General features: G+C 38.9%; 1 protein-coding gene across 1 annotated transcript in view; it reads right to left on the bottom strand.

The window, feature by feature from the left end:
* Nucleotides 1-21266, bottom strand: part of LOC139724255 (kinesin-like protein KIF1A) — a 171218-nt gene that overhangs the window by 100862 nt on the left and 49090 nt on the right. Inside the window, exons 4-7 of the mRNA XM_071635396.1 lie at nt 16697-16776; nt 4969-5068; nt 3748-3992; nt 3054-3243 (exon numbers count right to left, since the gene is read on the bottom strand). Coding sequence (XP_071491497.1) covers nt 3054-3243; nt 3748-3992; nt 4969-5068; nt 16697-16776 — 615 coding nt within the window. The remainder of the gene's footprint in view (nt 1-3053; nt 3244-3747; nt 3993-4968; nt 5069-16696; nt 16777-21266) is intronic.

Below are 21266 nucleotides of genomic sequence, written 5' to 3'. Positions count from 1 at the left end.
CTCTATCTATATATATTTACCTTTGTATCTATTCTTCTACATGCACCTATCTACATGTACCTACGTATCTTTCAATCTATTAATCAATCTATCTATCTATCTATCTATCTATTTATCTATCTATTTACCTACATTATCTATCCATATGTACCTACATGTACATGTATCTATCAATCTAGATTATCTATTTATATGTACCTACATGTATATCAATCTATCAATATATCTCTCTTCCTCTCTGAACGTATCTATCCATTACTCTATCTATCTACATCTATCACTCTATCTACTTAGTATCTATCTACCTATCTATCTATCTATCACTATCCCTCTCTCACTCTCAATATTTCATTGCCAGACTCCCACTAATTCCCTCCTATATACCTCATGTCAGAGGAGGTCCTGTGTATCTCTTTCCTATGAGTATCTCAATGATCCACTGTGCATTTACTCACTCACGTCCGTACATTATCTACATTTGTATCTATCTATCTATCTATCTATCTATCTGTCACTCTCCCTCTATTCTACTCTCAATACCTCATTGCCAGACTCCCACTAATTCCCTCCTACATACCCCATGTCAGAGGAGGTCCTGTGTATCTCTTACCTCTAATTACTACAACCCTCCACGCTGAGTATTTACTCTCTCACGTCCACACATTATACACACTTTTGAGTCGCATCATACCACAGATGTGGACTCCGGCATCGATTAACAAATTATGTCGCACAACTCCTAAAACGCATTGATTTTCAATTGGCCCTCGACCTAAAAAGTGGATGGATTTACGTTTCCTCTATTGTGCAATGTACACCAATATGGCTCCTGCTATTTTCTACGGTGGATCTCTTTCGATGTCCACTCATCTCTCTCTTTCTAATTCTAAATCTGCCTTTTTTTATACAGTCTCTCTTTATTCATATTCTACCATTGTCTTTTTTTAATCTCTTCATTTTATTCTAATCATCATATTCCCATGAATCTGTCTAGAATTTTGTCACTTTTTCTCTTCTGTTTTTTTTTCCAATACTATTTATTCACTTCCATTCAAATAATATTAAAAAAAAAACAGCGATCAATTTGCATTCTTTTGCTTTTTTCTTAATTCTATTATTATCCTTTCCCTGTGGAACATAGAAGGTGAAGATGATTACAAACACACGGACACAGATTCACATATTTATAGGCAAAAAGAGAAGAAGAAGAAGAAGAAGACAGGAATGTGTAAACACACTGGTACAAAATCTAGCGGAGCCAGCTCGAATCCCCGGTATACCTTTAACCTTTTCAGGTGCAATACGAGACGACGCGCAACTGGAGCGTGCAGACGGCCATGCATAATGCGCTCTTCGGCCAGCCCGCCTTGTGGGCCGACGCAGGCACTCTCCCCGCCAATGCCCCCACCATGAAATTCATCCAGGCAAGCCAGTTCGCTCCTTCAAGCATGCGGCTATTTGAGGCAGAAGCCCCCATTTTTTTCCTCTTTTTTTTTTTTTGCAAAGCCACTCCAGATTTGCACCAATTTCTCTCTGACAACAACGGCAGTATTATGCTGACCTGAGTTGCATTTTGATTCAGGTTCCCTACGGACTCGCCAGTGAGAAGCAAGCCGAAGCAAATCCTTGAATTCTTGCATTTCCTCCGCTAATTTCTTTGAATGCCGGAAACCTTTCCCCCTCATGACTAACAAAAAGTGTGTCAACGTCTCCCAGCAACCTCCGAAGACTGACATGACTTTGTCTGTGATGTACTGCTTTCTGACAGCACAGTTCTTCGTATAATTCAGTTATTTAAAAAAAACAGCATCAACAACCCTACATTTGGCTTACCCAATACATGATTACCAATGAAAAAAAAAATCTTTTGTTATAATTATGGATGATTTGTCGTGATATCTATGAATTCATGAACCGTTAATCCATGCAACAACTCTTAAATCTTTGTCGTCTAAACCAACAATCTCTTTTTTCCCCCCAAATAACATTTTGTTATTAAACATCCCACATAGAATAAACAAACAAAAAAAGAATAACTGATTTTGGTGCTCAGAGAGTACATTGTATGCTGGTTTGGTGCTCAGAGAGTACATTGTATGCTGGTTTGACGACATGTTCACATCTACTTGTATAACTGAAACAGAGAGATACAATGCAGCAATATAAGATATTGACCTCTGCTTAAAGGGGATGGCTAGTAACTGATCAGTGGGAATCAGTGGGAATGCTGGGGATGATTGTTTCAATCCTTGTGGGATTCATTTAAGATTACATTATATATCTATTGATGTGTGAAAATTATTTGCTTCAGAATGGTCTCATATTCAAGTAATGTGCAGTTTAATGTCCCGTCACTGTATAGGCACGCTAACCTGGAAACATTAAACTGCACATTACTTGAATATGAGACCATTCTGAATCAAATAATTTTCACACAACAATAGATATATAATGCAATCTTAAATGAATCCAACAAGGATTGGAACAATCATCCCCCAGCATTCCCACTGATTCCCACTGATCAGTTACTAGCCATCCGCTTTAAAATCCAATCCATGAACCTTTTTTGCAACTTTGATCAGCAGTAGCCTTATCTAATTGACTGCAAAGAGTGATGTTACAATGAGGTTGTAACCGCAGAAGTTGAATACGAACTATGGCCAACTTGCATCTTGAACGTCTGACCAATAAAAATGACACATTACTTCACATTAAGATTGGAAAAATATTTTCCAATTTACCATTTAAAAACTGCATCTTAAATCTGACAAAGATCGATAGATGTGTAACTTTTATATTTTGTGCAGAGTTAAACAAAGAGTGCGAGAGTATTATGTTTTCTGAGCCCTTAAAGTTGTCCATTCCCCTGAAAAAATAAAAGCTTCATTATAATAATGCAATAAAACCACACTAAAACCATATCTTTATGACTAATACAAACTCATAGAAAATGCAACGCAAAAGTATACTGTGTATGTAAATACATAGAAGCATGTGTAAATATACAGAAGTGTGTGCGTGTGTGTGCACATGAATGATAATAAGTCACTGACCTTTAACCTGACGCCCTTTGCCCCTGTGGAGTCCGCCCTCTCGCTCCCCGCCAGGTCAACCAGGCTGACCTTGCTGACCTTCTCCGTGCACATGTTCGTCTCGACGTCGTGTCGCTTCTGGGTGAAGACGATGGTGAAGACGGCGTGGGATCTACTGCTCGTCTCATTCATGTTGGTGGAAGCTACGGTTCTGTGTTCAAGACACAAAAGACATCCAAAAATATCCATACTTCAGTCCGAAGTCATCCGTGCACACACCTTTGATAGATATGATTAGTCTTTCCTGTTGGTGGAAGCTACAGTTCTGTTTTCAAGACACAAAGACATTCCAAAAACACCCATACTTCATCCAAAGTAATCCATGCGCACACCTATGATAGATACGACTTGTCTTTCGCGTTGGTAGAAGCTACGGTTCTGTTTTCAGACACAAAAACATTCAAAAGTACCAACACTTCAATATGCAAATGCCTCTTTCATAATATAAGCCAGTCTATATCTTTGAAACAGTTTCTTTTTTTTTTCAGTTGGCCTGATATGGACTTCACTTCAGACCCATGCATAATGACACAATTACTCTTCGCTACCATCCCATCACACTGGGATAAATTCCCGTTACCTTTAGTGGGAAGCATATGCTATGACCTTTGACCTGTAACCAGGAGGGGGATTCCCCCATCTCCCCGGCACTCACCTGGCCTTGTTACCCTCGTCCATCAGGTCGGTGATGTTGCTGTAGGAGGTGACGGCTAGCTTGGAGAGGTCCTCCACGTAGGGCCCCAGGAGCGGGTGCTCCCTGACCCGGAGGTTCTTCTGGTTCTTGGGGTTCAAGAGGTCGCGAACCCGCTCGCAGTAGATCTCCATGTAGCTAACCTCCACCGAGTACTTGAGGTTGGGGTTGGAGTTGCAGTCGATGCGGTCGAAGAGCTCCTGACATAACTGCAGAACAATGGCGGAGTGGAGGAAGAGGAGGGTCAAAGGTCATTGTAAAAAGCATGGTGATGTGGGCCAGGGCATTGGTAGGCATCTCAGAAAGGGAATTGGCATTATACTACAGAAGTGTTCTGTCACAGGAATTCTTGGTATGGATGTGGAGTACACAAGGATTGTCATAACGGGAAAAACTGTTCACAAAGGCTATTTGGTTTACTACTGTAACCACTGCAGCCAGAACAATATTTAAATAAAGAAAGCAAGGAAACAATAACAATACAAAACCTCCACAAACTATGTCAATGGCAGATTTTAACAAGGATCATCTCTCTGAGACAATGAACATACTAGCATATAAATAACTTTATTGAAAGTTTATTCCACCTTAACCTATTGAAGACTAGTCCGGAGTATACTCGGGCAGGTGTTTATGGGAAATACGTGTTCCAGCAAAATCAGCCTGTCTTCAATGGGCTAATTAAACAACACTGAAATCCACTTCGGATGAGGACACATATTTATTTCACATCAAAGACGCAATCCAATTTGACCGTGCATCTCCTACAAAAAGTCAATGCATTTTCTATATTACTGGCAGAAAATAATGAGATTGATAATCATGCTCCCAGGTGGGTGGAGTATAGTGAGGTACCTGCACCTCATCAGGGGCCCTAATATTGTCACCTTCCATAAAATTGCTACAAGCGCACTGAAGCACTTTCCTTTATGTGAGTGGGATTTTACATAATTTCAGTGATGTAGTGTTATTTAAACATGCCTAAACATTAACTTTTTTTGTCATCATCATTATTGTGTCCATCATTTTCATGTGCATGTTTGTGTAAGGATTTTTGTATTTCATAACTCACTTCTTCTGCTGCGCCTTGAGCATGTTAGTTATGTGGAATTGGCGCATTATAAGTACCCTGTATTATCATCATTATTAACTATGACAAGGTGCAGGTCACTCAAGTATACCTACCAGTGGTATGATGCCCTGCTGGCTGGGTTCCTGTTTGCCCATCATGGTGTAGGACTTGCCCGCTCCTGTCTGCCCATAGGCAAATATACATACATTGTACCTGGAGAGCAAAGAGATGAAAAACAACCAAGAACAAACAAACAAATTAACTCATCATTACGATGGAGGAATGTACAATATACAGCAACAGGAAAGATCTTTAAAGTCATTAGGTCTGTAAGGAGTGATATCAAATACTCTAGCAAATACGAAGTGCAGGAGCAATCTGGTGTACAATGGTACAAATTCTGGAGGGCATTTCATAAAGAGTTTTGTCAGATATTTTTTCTTTCTTTTTTTGCCCCCCCCCCCCCCACACGGACATGTTTAACAAGATTATATGCAAAAGAACAAAACACCATATGAAAAATGAGAGAAAAAAAATACAGTGCAGAATTTAATTCAACATGCAATATCAAACCACAGAAATGTAGAGTCTGAGACTTGAAGGTATAGATAACCCCAGTCTCATTCTCAAAACCACAATCACACTGTAATTTGAAAGAGTAGAATATATTAAGTGTAAGCATTTTGTGTATAGAGTGAGACAAAAAACAGGATGTAAAACTCTGCAGCAACTGCAAGAAGGGATTATCAGATTATGGTGAAATTTTCTACATGCATTAAACACATTAGATTCATGACTGATACTAACTTTAAATGCAGCAACACAGTTCTTTCAAAAGTTATCATAGTTGAATGTGAATAGTGTAAGGGTTTTTTAAAGAATGAAAAGGGGCCCCTAGGACATAATGTAAACACACACTATTCTCTCTATAAAAAAAAAGTGTCCTTAAACTTAAACACACACTATTCTTTTTTTTTAATGTTCTGTAAAAACTGCTAAAATACAATTTCCCATTCACTACAACAACCCAAACTTCAGAAATGAATAGAAGAAAAATTGCTATTTCAAAAAATGTAAAAAACTGAAGACTGACCAGGTTTACCCATTTCACCTATTTCAAGTCCTTACACAAACTTTTGGTTGATTTTGTGATGCACGGTCAAATACATGTATAACGCTTTTGAGCAAATAGAGAAAGTTGAACTCCACCAACTGGCAGCTTTAACAAACAAATATGAGAAAGGAGAAACATAAAAAATCCATCGGGAGAGACCCTCCAACCAAGTACACATGTATGCAGGACATGAAAACATGAAAAGTAATGCCCATGTTGACATTTATCCAGCACAAAGCCAGCATTTATTGTCAGCAGAAAAGCAATTACTTTCTGGAAGGTCCCTCTCTCTTGAGCAGACACGCGATTTGTTTTCATTTTTCGAAGGGCAGCAAGATTGCTGATGCTTTGTTCTGTTTTCATCGATGATCCGAGGGCTGCGAAATATTTTATATGAACCGTTTTGGACGATGCATATATGGGCAAATTTGAGAACCTGTATGTGTAGTGAATACCTGCATGTGTATGATATACACAGTATATTCAGCATGATATTAATTTGTATTGATTGTGTAGTTTGGTCAATGATTTAGGCCGCAGTATGGCACAAGTTCAATTTTAAGCTCATGTCCTGATTTTGTCTATAGATGCTAAGTAAATCATTTCTTTCTATTAAATGAATGGTCTAGTTCATGGTTACATAAAAGGGATAGTACAGTTTTGGTGGAGATGAGAATTGGGTGTTTAACTTTTTGCGAGATACCAAGGAAACACTTATGATATAGTACAGAACATACCATTTTAAGAGGAATTCAAAGTTTATTTGACGTAGATCGGGTTTGGAATGACTGAAACATCAAAAAACAAAGTAAAACAAAGCAATCGTAATAAAGTGTGGGTCCCACACTTTATTAGAATCGCTCTTTTTTGATATCTCAGCCATTTCAAAACCAATTTTCATCAAATAAACATTGAATTCCTCATAGAATTACATGCTCTTTCACATTTTATAAGAGGTTTCTCATTATCTCACCAAAAAATTTTAGAAACCTGAAATTAGGTCTCAACCATAACTGTACAATCCCTTTAAAAAACATGCAGTGCAAAGGCACTGATATTTAAATTCTTTTTAAAGAACTTCGATCATTCATTTCGAAAATGATGTCTATCTTTCTTCATTTACTTCAATTCCTTTAAAGGTTTTGATTGATTATTGAGTAAATTGTTTCAGACAGATAGAAAGAGCTTCCATACATCAGGTCCACAGCATCTCAGGAATTTTTTGAGCCATCAGGATTTTGGGGCTATTTAAATAAATGTTATTGCACGCATGTGTTGGATATGAAGGATTTTTTTTTCGATATTCAAAAGAATAAAAGCTTGAAGTAATAAGTCCAATTACTTTAATTACCAACATTATCATCACTATCACTATTATTACTAGTAGCAGTTGTAGCAGTAGCAGTGATGTAGTATCATTATTATCATTATCATAATCATCATCACTATTAACATTATCAGCATCTTCATTATTATCATTACTATTATAACTACAGCCCTATCAGGGGTAGATGTGGATGTAGTCACTGTTAACAAATTCCAACTCCCAAGTACCAACAAGGAGAACAGATGTTTTGGTTTGTTTGTCTGTATCCTCAAAAGCCTATGACCCCAGTCTTCCAACAATCACTCATCCACTCTGGATGCTGTGTTGCCATGGAAACCGAGAACCTTGGAAATATCGTATCTACAAAGGCACTCGTTTCATCAAGTCTTCGTACTTCATAATAACACCTATTCAGTTGCCTTTTGGGGCAAAGGGAATGAATGTGTATAGTGTATTGTCAGCAATACAGAAAACTGAATAAAGCTTGTTACAAGTGCGTGTGTGTATGTGTGTGTGTGGGTTTTTTTTGCGTGTCTATATGGTGCATTTCTGTGAACAGACAATTGCTGTATGTATCCACACTTGAATTCTCACTCAACAGACAGACAACGAAAAAGTCTGGCACAAACATACCCATACAAAGAAACAACCAGTCTCTTTGTACTGTATAAAAAGACAGAAATTGGACTGATCTATGAATTCACTACAGTCTTTATGAGTGTGTTTGAAAAGTCCAGGGGAATATAATGAAATCTTCAGAGGCCACCGAAGATACAGTGCAATACAGACATTACAAGAAGACTTTCATAACTTGGGCTGAGATGAACTGCTGGTATGAAACAAAGCAACCCCCTCCCCCCCCCCCCCCCCCCAAAAAAAAAAAAAAAAAAAAACAGATAGAGAGAAATGATTATTATTATGAGGTGATACAGAAGAAAAGAACAGAAGATACAGGAAGAAGTCATAGTAGAAGATCCACAGAAAAAGAAAAATGCAAAGGAAAAAGATGGAGCTAAAAACTGTGCACCAGGCAATGAGTAATGTGTTTAACCCCAAGAGGGACAGATCACAATGATTCAGAATGTGTCACGGTGGACAGCGGGTTAAATGCCCCCCAACTAGGAGGTACCAACAAGTGCATATATTCATGTTAGTCATAGCAATAACCACCGGCCTTCGAAGCTATTTAGATTGCAAAAAACAAAAAACAAATTAGGAAAAAAAACTAATGAAAGAAGGCAGTGACGCCGCCCTCTTTTACTGGAAGAGTCGTAAATATGATTTCATTTCACCCTTATTACTGATATCCAGAGGCTGTCGTCTCACGCTGCTGTGAATACCAATACGCCGGCGATAAATCAAACATCGCATCAACACGAGCCGAACACGCACAAAGGCATAGATGCATGCACACACACACACACACACACAAGTGCATACACTCTGTAGATGTTAAGGTATACTGGATGACTCATGCTCCACTGCCGAATGAAGTCTCATCTTTTCAGACCCTAATAAAGTGACTTTTTCATGCTCGAGAGGCACAACACAGTGGGCCCCTTGAAAGCCAGAAGAGTGCTGCTACTCAATTTGGAGCTCAGTGAGTTATCATTTTTTTCATCTGACAGTTCTAAATTTCTTCACTATCATACTGCCCACTTTTGGTAGGTTTTCATGTTTGAAACTGAAAATCATGATTTTCAAAAAGAGAATGATCTATTTTCACTTTTTGAGAATAGTTCAGAGTGGTGGTGGGGGTAGGGGCTAACCAAAAATGGAAGGCACGCCCTATATCAAATCTTCAGCAGGATAACGGCAAAGGAATCTTTAAGTGGGGGTGGCATGGGATGGGCATGGGGGAGTCTACCACATACAAGTAAGGACACAGTAAACCATATCACTGATTTGCCACAAGGTGCCTCATATTCTCTGTTGTGACTTTTTCACTCTTAACCAATACCTCCCTCCCTTCCCCCTTCTCCTAAAGATTCTTAAACAGTCACAGACTATGTGCAGGGCTACCATGTCTCCAAATGGTAATGGCTTGGTCTCCTTTGACTAGATGGTAAATTACTACTTGGAGAAATAATTCACCATACCATGCAAATACTACAATGTACTAGTGTAAAGATTTCAGTAGCTGGAAATGCACTGAAATTGATATAGAAAGATTTGTCATGACTTTTCTACTTACAGGAATGTGAAATAATGGATATCAAGGTCTTACATTTTGTGGACTGTCCCCTTGTCAGTAGCCATGACTTTGTGAAGATCATAATTATGGAACATGTTCTAAACAGTACACATTTAATGAACCACACCAACCAGCTTTGACTTTATACCACACGATGACCAGTGCCTACAAGCTTTTATCATGATGCAATGTAAGGTTTTAGGCATCTGCAAAGAAGTTCTATAAGAGGTCACATTTGACTTCCAAAGATGTTAACACATTGGAAACAGTTCAACTTTCCAGTATATTCTCATTAATTTTTTTCCCCATGTGATAACAGATTTAGCTGGAAATCTCAGAACAAAACACCATATGTGACCATCCAGCTCAAAAACCATCAAAAAGTAGGCCAAAATGAATTTCCACACATTTCATAGTTTAAATAGGTACTGTAAGCTCTAAACTTTAAAATGACATAATAACTTGTTAAAATTGGGCCATCCTAACCAAATGACAAAATGATTGAAATTTTACAGCGGTAGGGGTTGCAGTATGATAGAAACAAGAGACCCGCGGGTCTAGCGCTCACCTGAGTATCGCAAGTTCACCTTTCACGCAGTCACTAATCTAAATTATTCACAGCTCTACCAAAATTTGACGAGGCATTCTCAAGTGGAAGATGAAAATGTACAATAAGGGCCCAATTTTTTCAAGATTCCTTAATTTGGGGGAATTGGGGCCCCCTGGGGCCCTCTGGGTGGGGCATGGTGCCCAGTTTGATAAATTGAGATCCTGACCACCTAGGGATGCTACCTGCCAAGTTTGACAAAAATCCATCATGAGGTTTTCAGGAAGAAGATGAAAATGTACAAATCAGGCCTCCATTTGGACCCTTCCAACCACCCCCCCCCCCACCCCCAAGAGGGGCACCCCTGGATCTCCTATGAACAAACTTGAAACTACAGTCATTACTGTACTCACTCATAGTATTATCTCAGCTCTATAACTTCTGATTCTAGAGAAGATTTTTAAAGATTCCCTCATTTGGGGGGTTTGGGCCCCCTGGGGGCCCCCTGGGCGGGGCATGGTGCCCATTTTAACAAATTGAGATCCTAACCCCCTAGGGATGCTACCTGCCAAGTTTGGTGAAAATGGGTCATGGGGTTCTCAAGAAGAAGATAAAAATGTACAATTTAGGCCCCATTAGGACCCCTCCTCACCCCCACCCCCCCCCCCCTGGGTCCAAAGGGGGGCACCCCTGATTCTGCCATGAACAAACTTGAAACTACAGTCATCAATGTGCTAACTCATAGTATTAACCTAGCTCTATCACTTCTGGTTCTAGAGAAGAAGAATTTTGCGGATTCCTTAATTTTGGGGGGTTTGGGCCCCCTGGGGGCCCCCTGGGTGGGTCATGGTGCCCATTTTAACAAATGGAGTTCCTAACCCCCTAGGGATGCTACCTGCCAAGTTTGGTGAAAATGGGTCATGGAGTTCTCAAGAAGAAGATGAAAATGTACAATTTAGGCCCCATTAGAACCCTTCCCCACCCCCCTCCCCTGGGTCCCAAGGGGGGCACCCCTGATTCTGCCATGAACTAACTTGAAACTACAGTCATCAATGTACTAACTCATATTATTAACTTAGCTCTATCACTTCTGGTTCTAGAGAAGAAGATTTTTACAGATTCCTTAATTTTGGGGGGTTTGGGCCACCCTGGGGGCCCCCTTGGTGGGGCATGGTGCCCATTTTAACAAATTGAGTTCCTAACCCCCTAGGGATGCTACCTGCCAAGTTTGATGAAAATCGGTCTTGGGGTTTTCAAGAAGAAGATGAAAATGTAAAAAGTTTACGCACGACGGACGACAGACGACGGACGACGGACGACGCACGACGCACGACGCACGACGCACGACGGACGCCGGACGAAGGGCGATCGCAATAGCTCACTTGAGCCTTTGGCTCAGGTGAGCTAAAAAGAGAAAAGAGGACCTAAAGATGAGGGTCATCCAAGCATGATGTGCAACAGTCTCGATTTCCCACTGAAGCAGCACCTGTCCCAAAAATATGGTCCGGAAAATCTTCTAATACCCTGATTTTAGATTTGTTTTAAGCCGCAATATTTTGCCAGTAAGTAGAGGAAAACAAATACTCTCCGAGGCATTAACCACGCAAAATGAAAAAATTTGAGTAGTTCAACCCCCAAACGCCCCCCCCCCCCAAAAAAAAAAGAATGATATAATTTAGAATCCTAATCTGCGATTTTCTTTGGGTTTTGAGCTGGGCATCACATATGATTGGAATAAGCAGTATTGGACAGGAAATGATTAAAAATTGTCTCACACCTAGTAAAAACAATTATGGGACCAATAAAAGGCCGCGTCATATCGTAATGACGTTACCAATGTTTATATCAAGTAAATGCACATCCGAACCTTCTGATTTCTCACACTGCAGGATCTAAAGTGACATGTTCCAGAAGTGGGCCGGCATGGGCTGGACACTGCGTCTAAGTTCTAACGCACCAGCTGTTATCGCACCACCTCAATCCACGTAAATATTTAGTGCGAGATTTACGAGAGCCGTTGCGGCATTACAGATTCACTCTCTTCCGTCGTTCTCCCCCACACCTCCTCCCACATCTACTATCCTCCCGGACAATCTTTAGTCATCCGGATGGCATCTTCAGATGGTGTCGGTCCTTGTTTCTTGAGAAAACATTCCTTCCAGTGGAACGCTCATCCACCTTGCTACATCCTGTCTATTTCCTTTCTAGTTCATCTCTGGTCCGCCAGACACTTGCCCCCTGTCATCAAACAAACATCGCCATCCTCGAGGTATGCGACAACTGCCCATCCCATGCCCCCTTCTCCATCCCCACCCCGACACACCCATTGCTCCTATCTCTGGCTGCATTTCTGGTTCTGTTCCCAATGCATCACAAATGATCTCCCTAGCGCCACTTACTTCCCCCCCCCCCCATGATATTCATTTCTCATTCCATATAGTACAAATGAAAATTTACACAATCACTTAATGTATTAAAAAAAAACTGAGCCAAATTGTGAAGGCTTTCTCCTTATATATCAATCAACTCATTATGATTAAAAAATAATCTTAAAAAATACAAAACTTTTATAATGAATTAATGTGATCAGATGATAATGCATAATCAAACAAGTGAACAAATAACTTTTCAGAATCCATAATGTAAAAAGCAAACTAACAAAAACCCTCCCTGCCCACTTATGCCCCAAATCTAACCTCATGCCATTCATCCTACATATCTTCCCACATATAAATACCTACCTATAACATTGATAAAATACATACACACACACACACATACACACACACACACACAAGTACACACCTGTTCTTCTTCTTCTTCTTCACATCTATTCACAGAACTTTAAGGAAAACACCTGCAAATAAAATCCTCATGACAAGTATAACAATACTAACATTCTTCTGCTTCTTTAAGAACAAACTATCTTTACTCACTATTATTAACATCATTTCTTTCAGCACTCTGACTCAGCTCAAAAATCTTCTTATCTTTTCACTCAGCCCATTCCCTCTTGCTACTCTTCTCATCCACACAAAAGGTTAAAGTGTACACAGACTAAAGTGTTCTGCCCTTTTTACATAATAAATGGGCCTCATATAGTAAGATAACACAGCTTCAGTTTAACACTTTTAAAGCATTCAATCTTTCACTAGTTAGCTCACACCTAAAAGAACCACATTATATTCTCAGAAGCTCCCTTACTCTCAGTACCACCATCACCTAAATGATAATCAATGTCATTTTTGTCATCATTAATAATTTTGGCATCCTTTTCTCCTCTCTCCTCCACACAGTCTGATTTGATTTCTACTTCAGTCTTCTCTTCTTCTCCTTTTTTTTTGTCATCTCCATCTCTCCTTGTCCCAGTCTACATCCTTGTTGACATTCTATAAAACAAATTTTCTGCACATATATTCCTCATATATTCCTCATAATCATATCACTGCCAGACTCATTCAATATGTTAGTCTCCATCATTTTGTCTCCCTCTCACTCGATCATCTTCTTTTTTTTCAGAATTCTTTCTATCTTTATCTCTCTCCCTTTCATCTCCCTCTTGCATATAATATATCTCTCTCCCCACATATGAGCTATATCATATTATATTACCTTGTAATATATTACATTATATATTATATTAGAATATATTATATTACATAATATTATATTATATTATATCATATTATATTATATTGTATCATATCATATCATATTATATTGTATCATATCATATCATATTATATTATATCATGTTACATTACACATTATATTAGAATATATTATATTAAATTGTAGCATATCATATTCATTTATTTAGAAATATAATTTCTTATTCTGATTTATCCCTCTCTCTCTATCATTATCATATATGATCTCTTTCCTTTGTCTATCTTTCCTTCATCTGTCTACCTCTCTTTCTTTCATCCCTCCTTTTTTTTTTTTTTTTTGAATGCCTGTCAGTTATTTCTTCCCCCTCTCTTTCTTTCATCCTCTATTCTTCTCTCCTCACTCCTGATGCATTATTCCTCATCTCCTGGAGGCCCGTGGGCTATGATTACATCTGCTCAAAGAGGCACCACCGGGGGGCTGGGAGCCTGATTGGTCCCAGGAAACGAGGGCGCCTTTCAAATGAGGATGCTACAAAATTGACCTACATCATCCGGCTCAATGAGGATAAAATGAATGATAAGGAAAATGGCACCCAAACGGGAAGCATCTCACAAGGACATAAGTAGATACACACATCTAAGACAGCAGGAAGTGACACTGTATATATCTGTGTGTGTGTGTGTTGTGTGTGCATGTGTGAATGTGTGTGTGTGTGCATGTGTGTAGATAATAATACAAATGTGTATTACAGTTTTACCTCCTCACTGATGTTAGAACAGGTGCACAAGGGGTTGAGAGTGAATGGTACATTGCATGCTAATAAAGATTTGACTGTGTACACACTGCTAACACACACAAACTGTAAACAACATTGTATCATCTGTGACTATATTGCATGGATTTGCGTGGATATAACATGTACCAGAATGCAGAAATATTGATAACATATTGATGATGTATTGACAAATTCAAGAATGAATCTGCACATATTGACATCATATTGATAAAAAGGGCTTTGTCCACAACAATATCTGCACATGTATCCTCGATAGCACTAAATTCTAATGAAGCTGTGACGAGGATGCAGTGTACATTATCTACTTGTTGCACTCAGATACGTGTATTTACATTGCAAAGATCAAATTGACCTAGAATTCAACCACAAAAAGGCTGTCTATCCATTGTTACATTCTAAATAAAATTGCCTTTTTGAACATACATAGAGTGCCCCTTCTGTATTAAAAAGGAGGGATTGCACACATGCAAATACATTTATTTTGTGTCTGCCATGTATGTTGAACATTGACACACATTATTATGATGCATACCATTTTTTTTTTAAGTGAGCTTTTAAAGAAATTTTGCATACAATGTATTTTTCTGAACTTAATTCATAACAATAATTATGTATACATCAGTGTGAAAAGGAAATGATTGTTTATGCAGAATAAGTGCAGAAAATTGCAGAAATATGCAAGATGGTGATATGGTGTATAATGACATAGTGTGTTTCTGCTCAAGCTTTCTGTACAGAAGATTGTCTGTTCAGTCTGTATCATACATGAGCCAACTGGATGGAACGAGGAACCGGCATGGGATTTGAACCTGCCACCTTCTGTTTGCTGGAAGGCATCACTAACCACTGAGCCGAAGGCAATTAATGGCAATCACACCGTGAATTTGTAGCAGATGCTTCAGACTCTCTTTTCATACTTTTTTTGTCCTAAAAAAAAAAAAAAAGATTAACTGCCGGGTGTCTCTGCTGCTTGAATCCTGCTTGAATTATCCCGTGAAAGTGTCATGGCCTGAAGTGCAGTGTATCAAGTTGACATCTATGATTGTGCTGATAAGGGACTAAAAATAAAAAGACCGGGCACAAGTAGAGCAGTCTGTATGTTCAGCAATTCAGAATGGTCCACTGACCATAATCATGGAATAGTCAGACACATCGGCCCAATTCACAAAAGGTAGTTTTAATCTAGTCTATGGAATATGCAAATTTTGCCAGTGGAAATATGTATGACATGACATATCATGTACACCAACAGACATCCTATAACGACCATACGTTGACACGCATGTGTGATAGGTACATGTACATGTATGCCTATTTGCACCTTGCTTTAGTTCATGAACTCAATCAAAACTACCGTAAAACACAATATTTTTGCGGCATGACATTTCCGTGCATTGTAGCTGACGGTCTTTTTTGCGGCATGAAATTTTTGCGAGTTGCCTCAAACATTATATGTCACGCCAATTATCTTCCCTCCACTAAACCTCTTTTTATGAAATGTAATGTCTTAGATATTTTTGAATTGAACAATTATAATATTGGTGTATTTATGTTTTAAAAATTGCATCCTCCACGTCTTTCTTCCTTGTTTCTCTTAAACAGTGCTATTCACTCGTACTGTTTGAGAAATCCTCTGAATTATCATTTACCTCTTAATAAAACAAATCTTGGTTTATATTTTGTTTTGTATAGAGGTCCTTTAATTTGGAATAATTTGCCACAGGCAATTAAAATGAGTCCATCTTTAAATGTCTTTAAACAAAGATTTAAATTATTCTTATTGGAAAAAGAAAAGTAATCTACGCATTCTGGTATTACTCTGTGTTTGATTGTTTTTTGTCTTGTTTTTATGTGTCTATTGTATTTCTCTCAACATATGTTTTTAATTACTTTGGTTCTAATTTGTATGCACATGTATTTGTTTGACTTAATATGACTTTTAATATAAATGCTTTTATTAGGGTGGCAGCTGCTCATAAAACTTTGTTTTTCTTGCTGTCTCCACATTGTTACATTTGTATTGTCAATTTGAATCTATTTATACCTTGTCTGAATGTTTTTTATCTATTTGAATGAAATAAATGCAAATTGAATTGAATTGAACAATCAATACATCAAAAGTGTAGACAAGAACTTTCGGGGGCATTTCAATTTTGCGAATTTTGGCTCTCGCGAAATTCGCAAAATTAAAATGCACACGAACATTCCTCATTTTACAGTTATCTATATGAATTTGGGCCCTAATTCTTACCCTTCAAATGCATGCTGTAACATCTCCTGACCCAAATCTTCGTAAACTCTTCGTTGTGATGCATAGTACGGGTCTTCCGGCTGCAGAGGAAGAGAGAAAATGGACACAGAGAAAAATATTACTCTAATATAAAAACAAACAAGGGTGAATAAAAATCACAGAACTGCTTGACAGAAAGGCATTGCTCATAATCTTTATTCACCTCACTGTCAGGACGGGAGTCTCTGATTGGCTTTAAATTGCTGAGGTGAGGAAAGCACTAATGACACGTTAGAGAGTTGTAACATCCACCGAGAGAGGGCACAGAAATATGACATCGAGACAGGTCTAATGATGTTTAAAAGAGGTCCTTGGAAAATGACATCATTGTATTTGTTTGTTTGTGGTTGTTTTTATTTGTATTACTGCTACTGTAAAGCTTTAATAAAGCATGAGCTAGATCCACAAGCAGATACTCCATGTGTGTTAAGCCGAATACTGTATAAGCTGTTATTTTCACGAGGGTTTTATTTTCGTGAATTTAGCGAATCACTGTTGGGTCGGGAATTTAACAACACGCAAAAATGGTGCCATACACTAAAGTAATAGTGCACTTGCGATAGCCTCGGTGTCAATTCACGAAAACAACATCTCGCGAAAATGACTGTGACTTTGTCATTTGCGAACAATTTGTACGCAAAAGTAACACAATTCTTCCATGGTATTCAATTTAAAACATGGTACAGTACTGTTCCATTATATTATAAAACAAATACTGAATGGTTTATGATTAAGGTCACAAAGCAATTCTTTGTCCCACATTGATTCCGACACAGTGACCAATGCCCCTGCCTTGAGTTGTGGCATGTCTGCAAGGATCATTATTTGGTTGAGGACTCACACCATGATCCTTGTGGCAGTTAATTTGTGTGAATACATATTGCATCCCAATGAAAGACACAAGACATTTCATAAGAAGTTTGCTGAGAAACACAGTAGAACATGCATGCAATTCTCTGAGAAAATGCTCTTAATTCAAAACATATAGCATTCAAAAAATACACATATCAGATCTCAGGACCCCAGCTTGCACTCAAACAACAAACACCAGACAGGTGTTTCATAGGCTTTGAGATACCCTCTCTGCAGTCGGGGTGCCGACTGTCATTTGGCGACAATTTCAACCTCTCCGCGACTCGACGCAATCTCGACATTTTGTTTATATGTCACAGTTTGATTCTCTTTTCATTTTTCTTCCGTCTGAGGAGGATTTGTTGATGCGGGAGATGCCCCAGCCTTTTCCATTACCAGTGCCAGGAAGATTCTGATGAGACCGGTGTCTGGGTTTATCAACAAATGGCGGGGAGAGTGCGCGTGTTGGGATCGGAGAACGAAATGAGATGCGACGGTGCCTTCCTCGCAAGCCACCGCAGCTTCAAGTTTTTCAAAGCGGCAAAAGTCGCAGTGCTTTTATTAGATCTGACATTGCATTTTTGTGTTGATCCAAACCTCCATGTCTGTCTGTCACTGTTTGTCTTACATTTAGGTATAAATGAGTAAATTATGTATGTACGCATACATACATACGTATACATGTGTATGTATCTATATTCTCTACATCTGCTTATAAAGTCTAATATTGTCACCATTCTTTTAATACCTCAACTCTCTCTAGCTATCTAACTGTTTTCTCTATCTTATCCTTTTTCATCTCTCTCTGTCAATTTATGTACTCTGCATATGCAGTTTTTACAGTTTTAACAGTTTGGCGATCAGCTTAAATGCATTCTGTACACATCCACAAAATTATACATGTGTGTCTTAACATGTACAGTATGTCTTAGCATGGACGTCTATCCAGGCACATGCTGAAGTCTCTAAAATGGTAAAATGGTATTAGAATACAACAGATGATGACGTAGGAGCCTATTCCATGATCCATCTTCATCTATGCAAATTGCCGAGCCAAAGTGGAAGAATAGCTTGCACAGACATGGGAGACCCACTCACAAGCGGCCCCATGACTAACACCTCCGTAAAGGTGACAACCTTTAATGCCATCTTCATCATCTTCATCGCCGCTGACATCACGGCAGGCTAGACCGTTCTCACATCAAACAGGTGGTTTGTTACCCACTAAACTATTTCTAATGCCCCGCGTCTGGCTACACCCTTCTTAATGATATTCCCAGCCTCGCGCACATAATACGGTAACCATAACCGCACAGTGTACACGGAGCATCGGCATAGGGTGTGCAGCATCACCAGCGGCCGTCAAAGAAAGTGCGCATTCTGACCTCTATATGAATGATTCTTATCACTTGAGCAGATCTCTATAGTCTTCTTGGCATACAGAGGAGTATTTTTGGTGGATTGGATGTCAAACTAGAAATGTCATCACATTCTAAGAGATTCACATCAGATGAAGATAGCCAAGGTTGAGGGGTCACTGCAATAATAATGTACTTCATGTTTTTGCCTGAATACACGCTATACTTGTGCAGGAATAGAGAACAATATGATGATCTTAATAATAATGTAACATTTTCTACATCTTCTGCTGACTAGTTGCAAAGGTCATAACATTTCTCAGGTATCCTTAGTCATTCACACACACACACACACACAGACAATCAGGTTAAATTGAAGCTGTCATCTTTTTTCATCCCTTCTTTGTATGATCTTTGCTCTCATCTGAAATTCCTTTGCTCGGTGTTACATGAGATACACATCATTATTTCAAAAAATACTGTTACGAGTAACTTCATTCTAGTACGTTGCTATTCTTTTCGTCTCTTACTCTCTCTCTCTCTCTCTCTCTCTCTCTCCCTCCTTGTAACTATCTAAAAGTCTCTCCTATTTTCCCATTCTCCTCTCTATTCTCTCTCCTCTCTTACTTTTCCCATATATATATATATATATTTAATATCTCTCTTTGTATTTCTTTTTTTCCTCTTTTCTCTCATACTCTCTTACTCTATCTCTTTAAATGTATCTTAAAATCTATATTTCTTTTTCTCCACTCTTCTCTCAGTTACAATCTTACTCTGTCTCCTTGCATTTGCATGATTATATCATAAAGCCTTTCTTTATATTTATATATATCTCCTCTCTCTCTTCTTGTATCTTCTTGTATCTGAGAGTCTCTCTTAATTTTTCAATCTCTCCTCTTCCTACACTATCTTCTCTTTTTATCTCTCACTCTGTATCTAAAAGTCTCTTACTTTTTCTATCTCCCCCCCCCCCCCCACTCTCTCTCTCTATCTATCTATCTCTCTTTCTCTCTAAGTGTCTAGATATATCTGTCTGGCTGTCTATTTATGTCTCTATCTCACCCCTTCTGTTTTTGGTCTATTCTTTTTTTTTCCTATCTCTCAGCCAGGAGAAGAAGCCTACGTCAGCCTTCTTGCTACATCCAGCCAGCCGTGTTTAGCTGTCATTAGACCAAATCGCGTGCATCGTTCTCATTACGGGTGGCTGGGAGAACCGAATTCATCCTGCATATACCCTGGTGTCCATCCTGTATGCCCAAAACTCTGTCAGACAGATTCAGACTCATGTGTCCATTCAGCCGGCGAAATGCTTAATTAATTGGAAAGGTCTCCGGACGGGTACCCACAATATACGCGGCATATCCAAGACGCACTGGATAAGTGGCAGACATCTTCATATAGATTCACACAGTGCCAGCACAAGAACATCTTGTATTTATAACATCGTCAAGTCTGTTGATGTGCTTCAATTTACTTCAACTCGTGCAGAAATTAGTCCTAGCAAGAGATTTGACAAGAGTACAGGAGGATTATAGCAAAGCGAAGAGAACCCCTATGGAGGGTACAGTCAACCACATCTCTCATGTAGTCAATAGTTCTGTATATTATTACCAATATCACTCTTCCTCTGAAAATAATTTTTATTATGAATGTGACATAAGAATTTCTTTTCTTTTCCCATGTATTCAGCTTCATCAAATTCCCCCTTAAGCTCTGCATCAGCCAATTGGTACCTGTGATGCACTCGTTCTGACCAAGTTAATGACAAACATTTCATGTGTAAGTAAAGCAAGTATGGAAAAAGTATTTGGTAGACATTTCATATGTATTTGGTTGCAAGTCCATACACTTCAGAGCCCTCAATAGTTCAACAAGACAAGAGCATGCATTGTGGATTGGATAATGTCTAAACTGCTTGTTGTCTCATGTGTTAAAAGGAGAGTTGGGGTTCAGGATTGAGGGCGATTAATCTAAACACTACATTTCCCTTTTGCAGAGTGATATAAGTAGGTATAATATATTATTAAAAAAACAATAACAATAGCAGTGAGGTCAAAGCACTTTGGCATCGTAAGAAAAGGGGTATGAGGCGAGGGGGATGGGGGATTCCATGCACCTGTCATCACTATGTCATCAATTCATCAATCTACCAGGAGAGGGGAGATGGGATGGAGAGAGCTGCAGAGGATGGGGGTGGTAGGGGTGGGTGGGGGATTTGCTCCTCATCATTTTCAACACTCTGTTTATATTTAAAGCTACAGTATCCTCTACATCTACCTCTCTCTCTCTCTCTCTCTCTCTTTCCTGCTGCTGTTGAT

Source organism: Diadema antillarum, unplaced genomic scaffold, assembly GCF_040938485.1.
Source record: "Diadema antillarum isolate AM-2024a unplaced genomic scaffold, OU_Dant_1.0 scf00000210, whole genome shotgun sequence".
Taxonomy (NCBI): Eukaryota; Metazoa; Echinodermata; class Echinoidea; order Diadematoida; family Diadematidae; genus Diadema; species Diadema antillarum.
The sequence above is the reverse complement of the archived record's forward strand: the minus strand, read 5'-3'. Positions and strand labels throughout refer to the sequence as shown.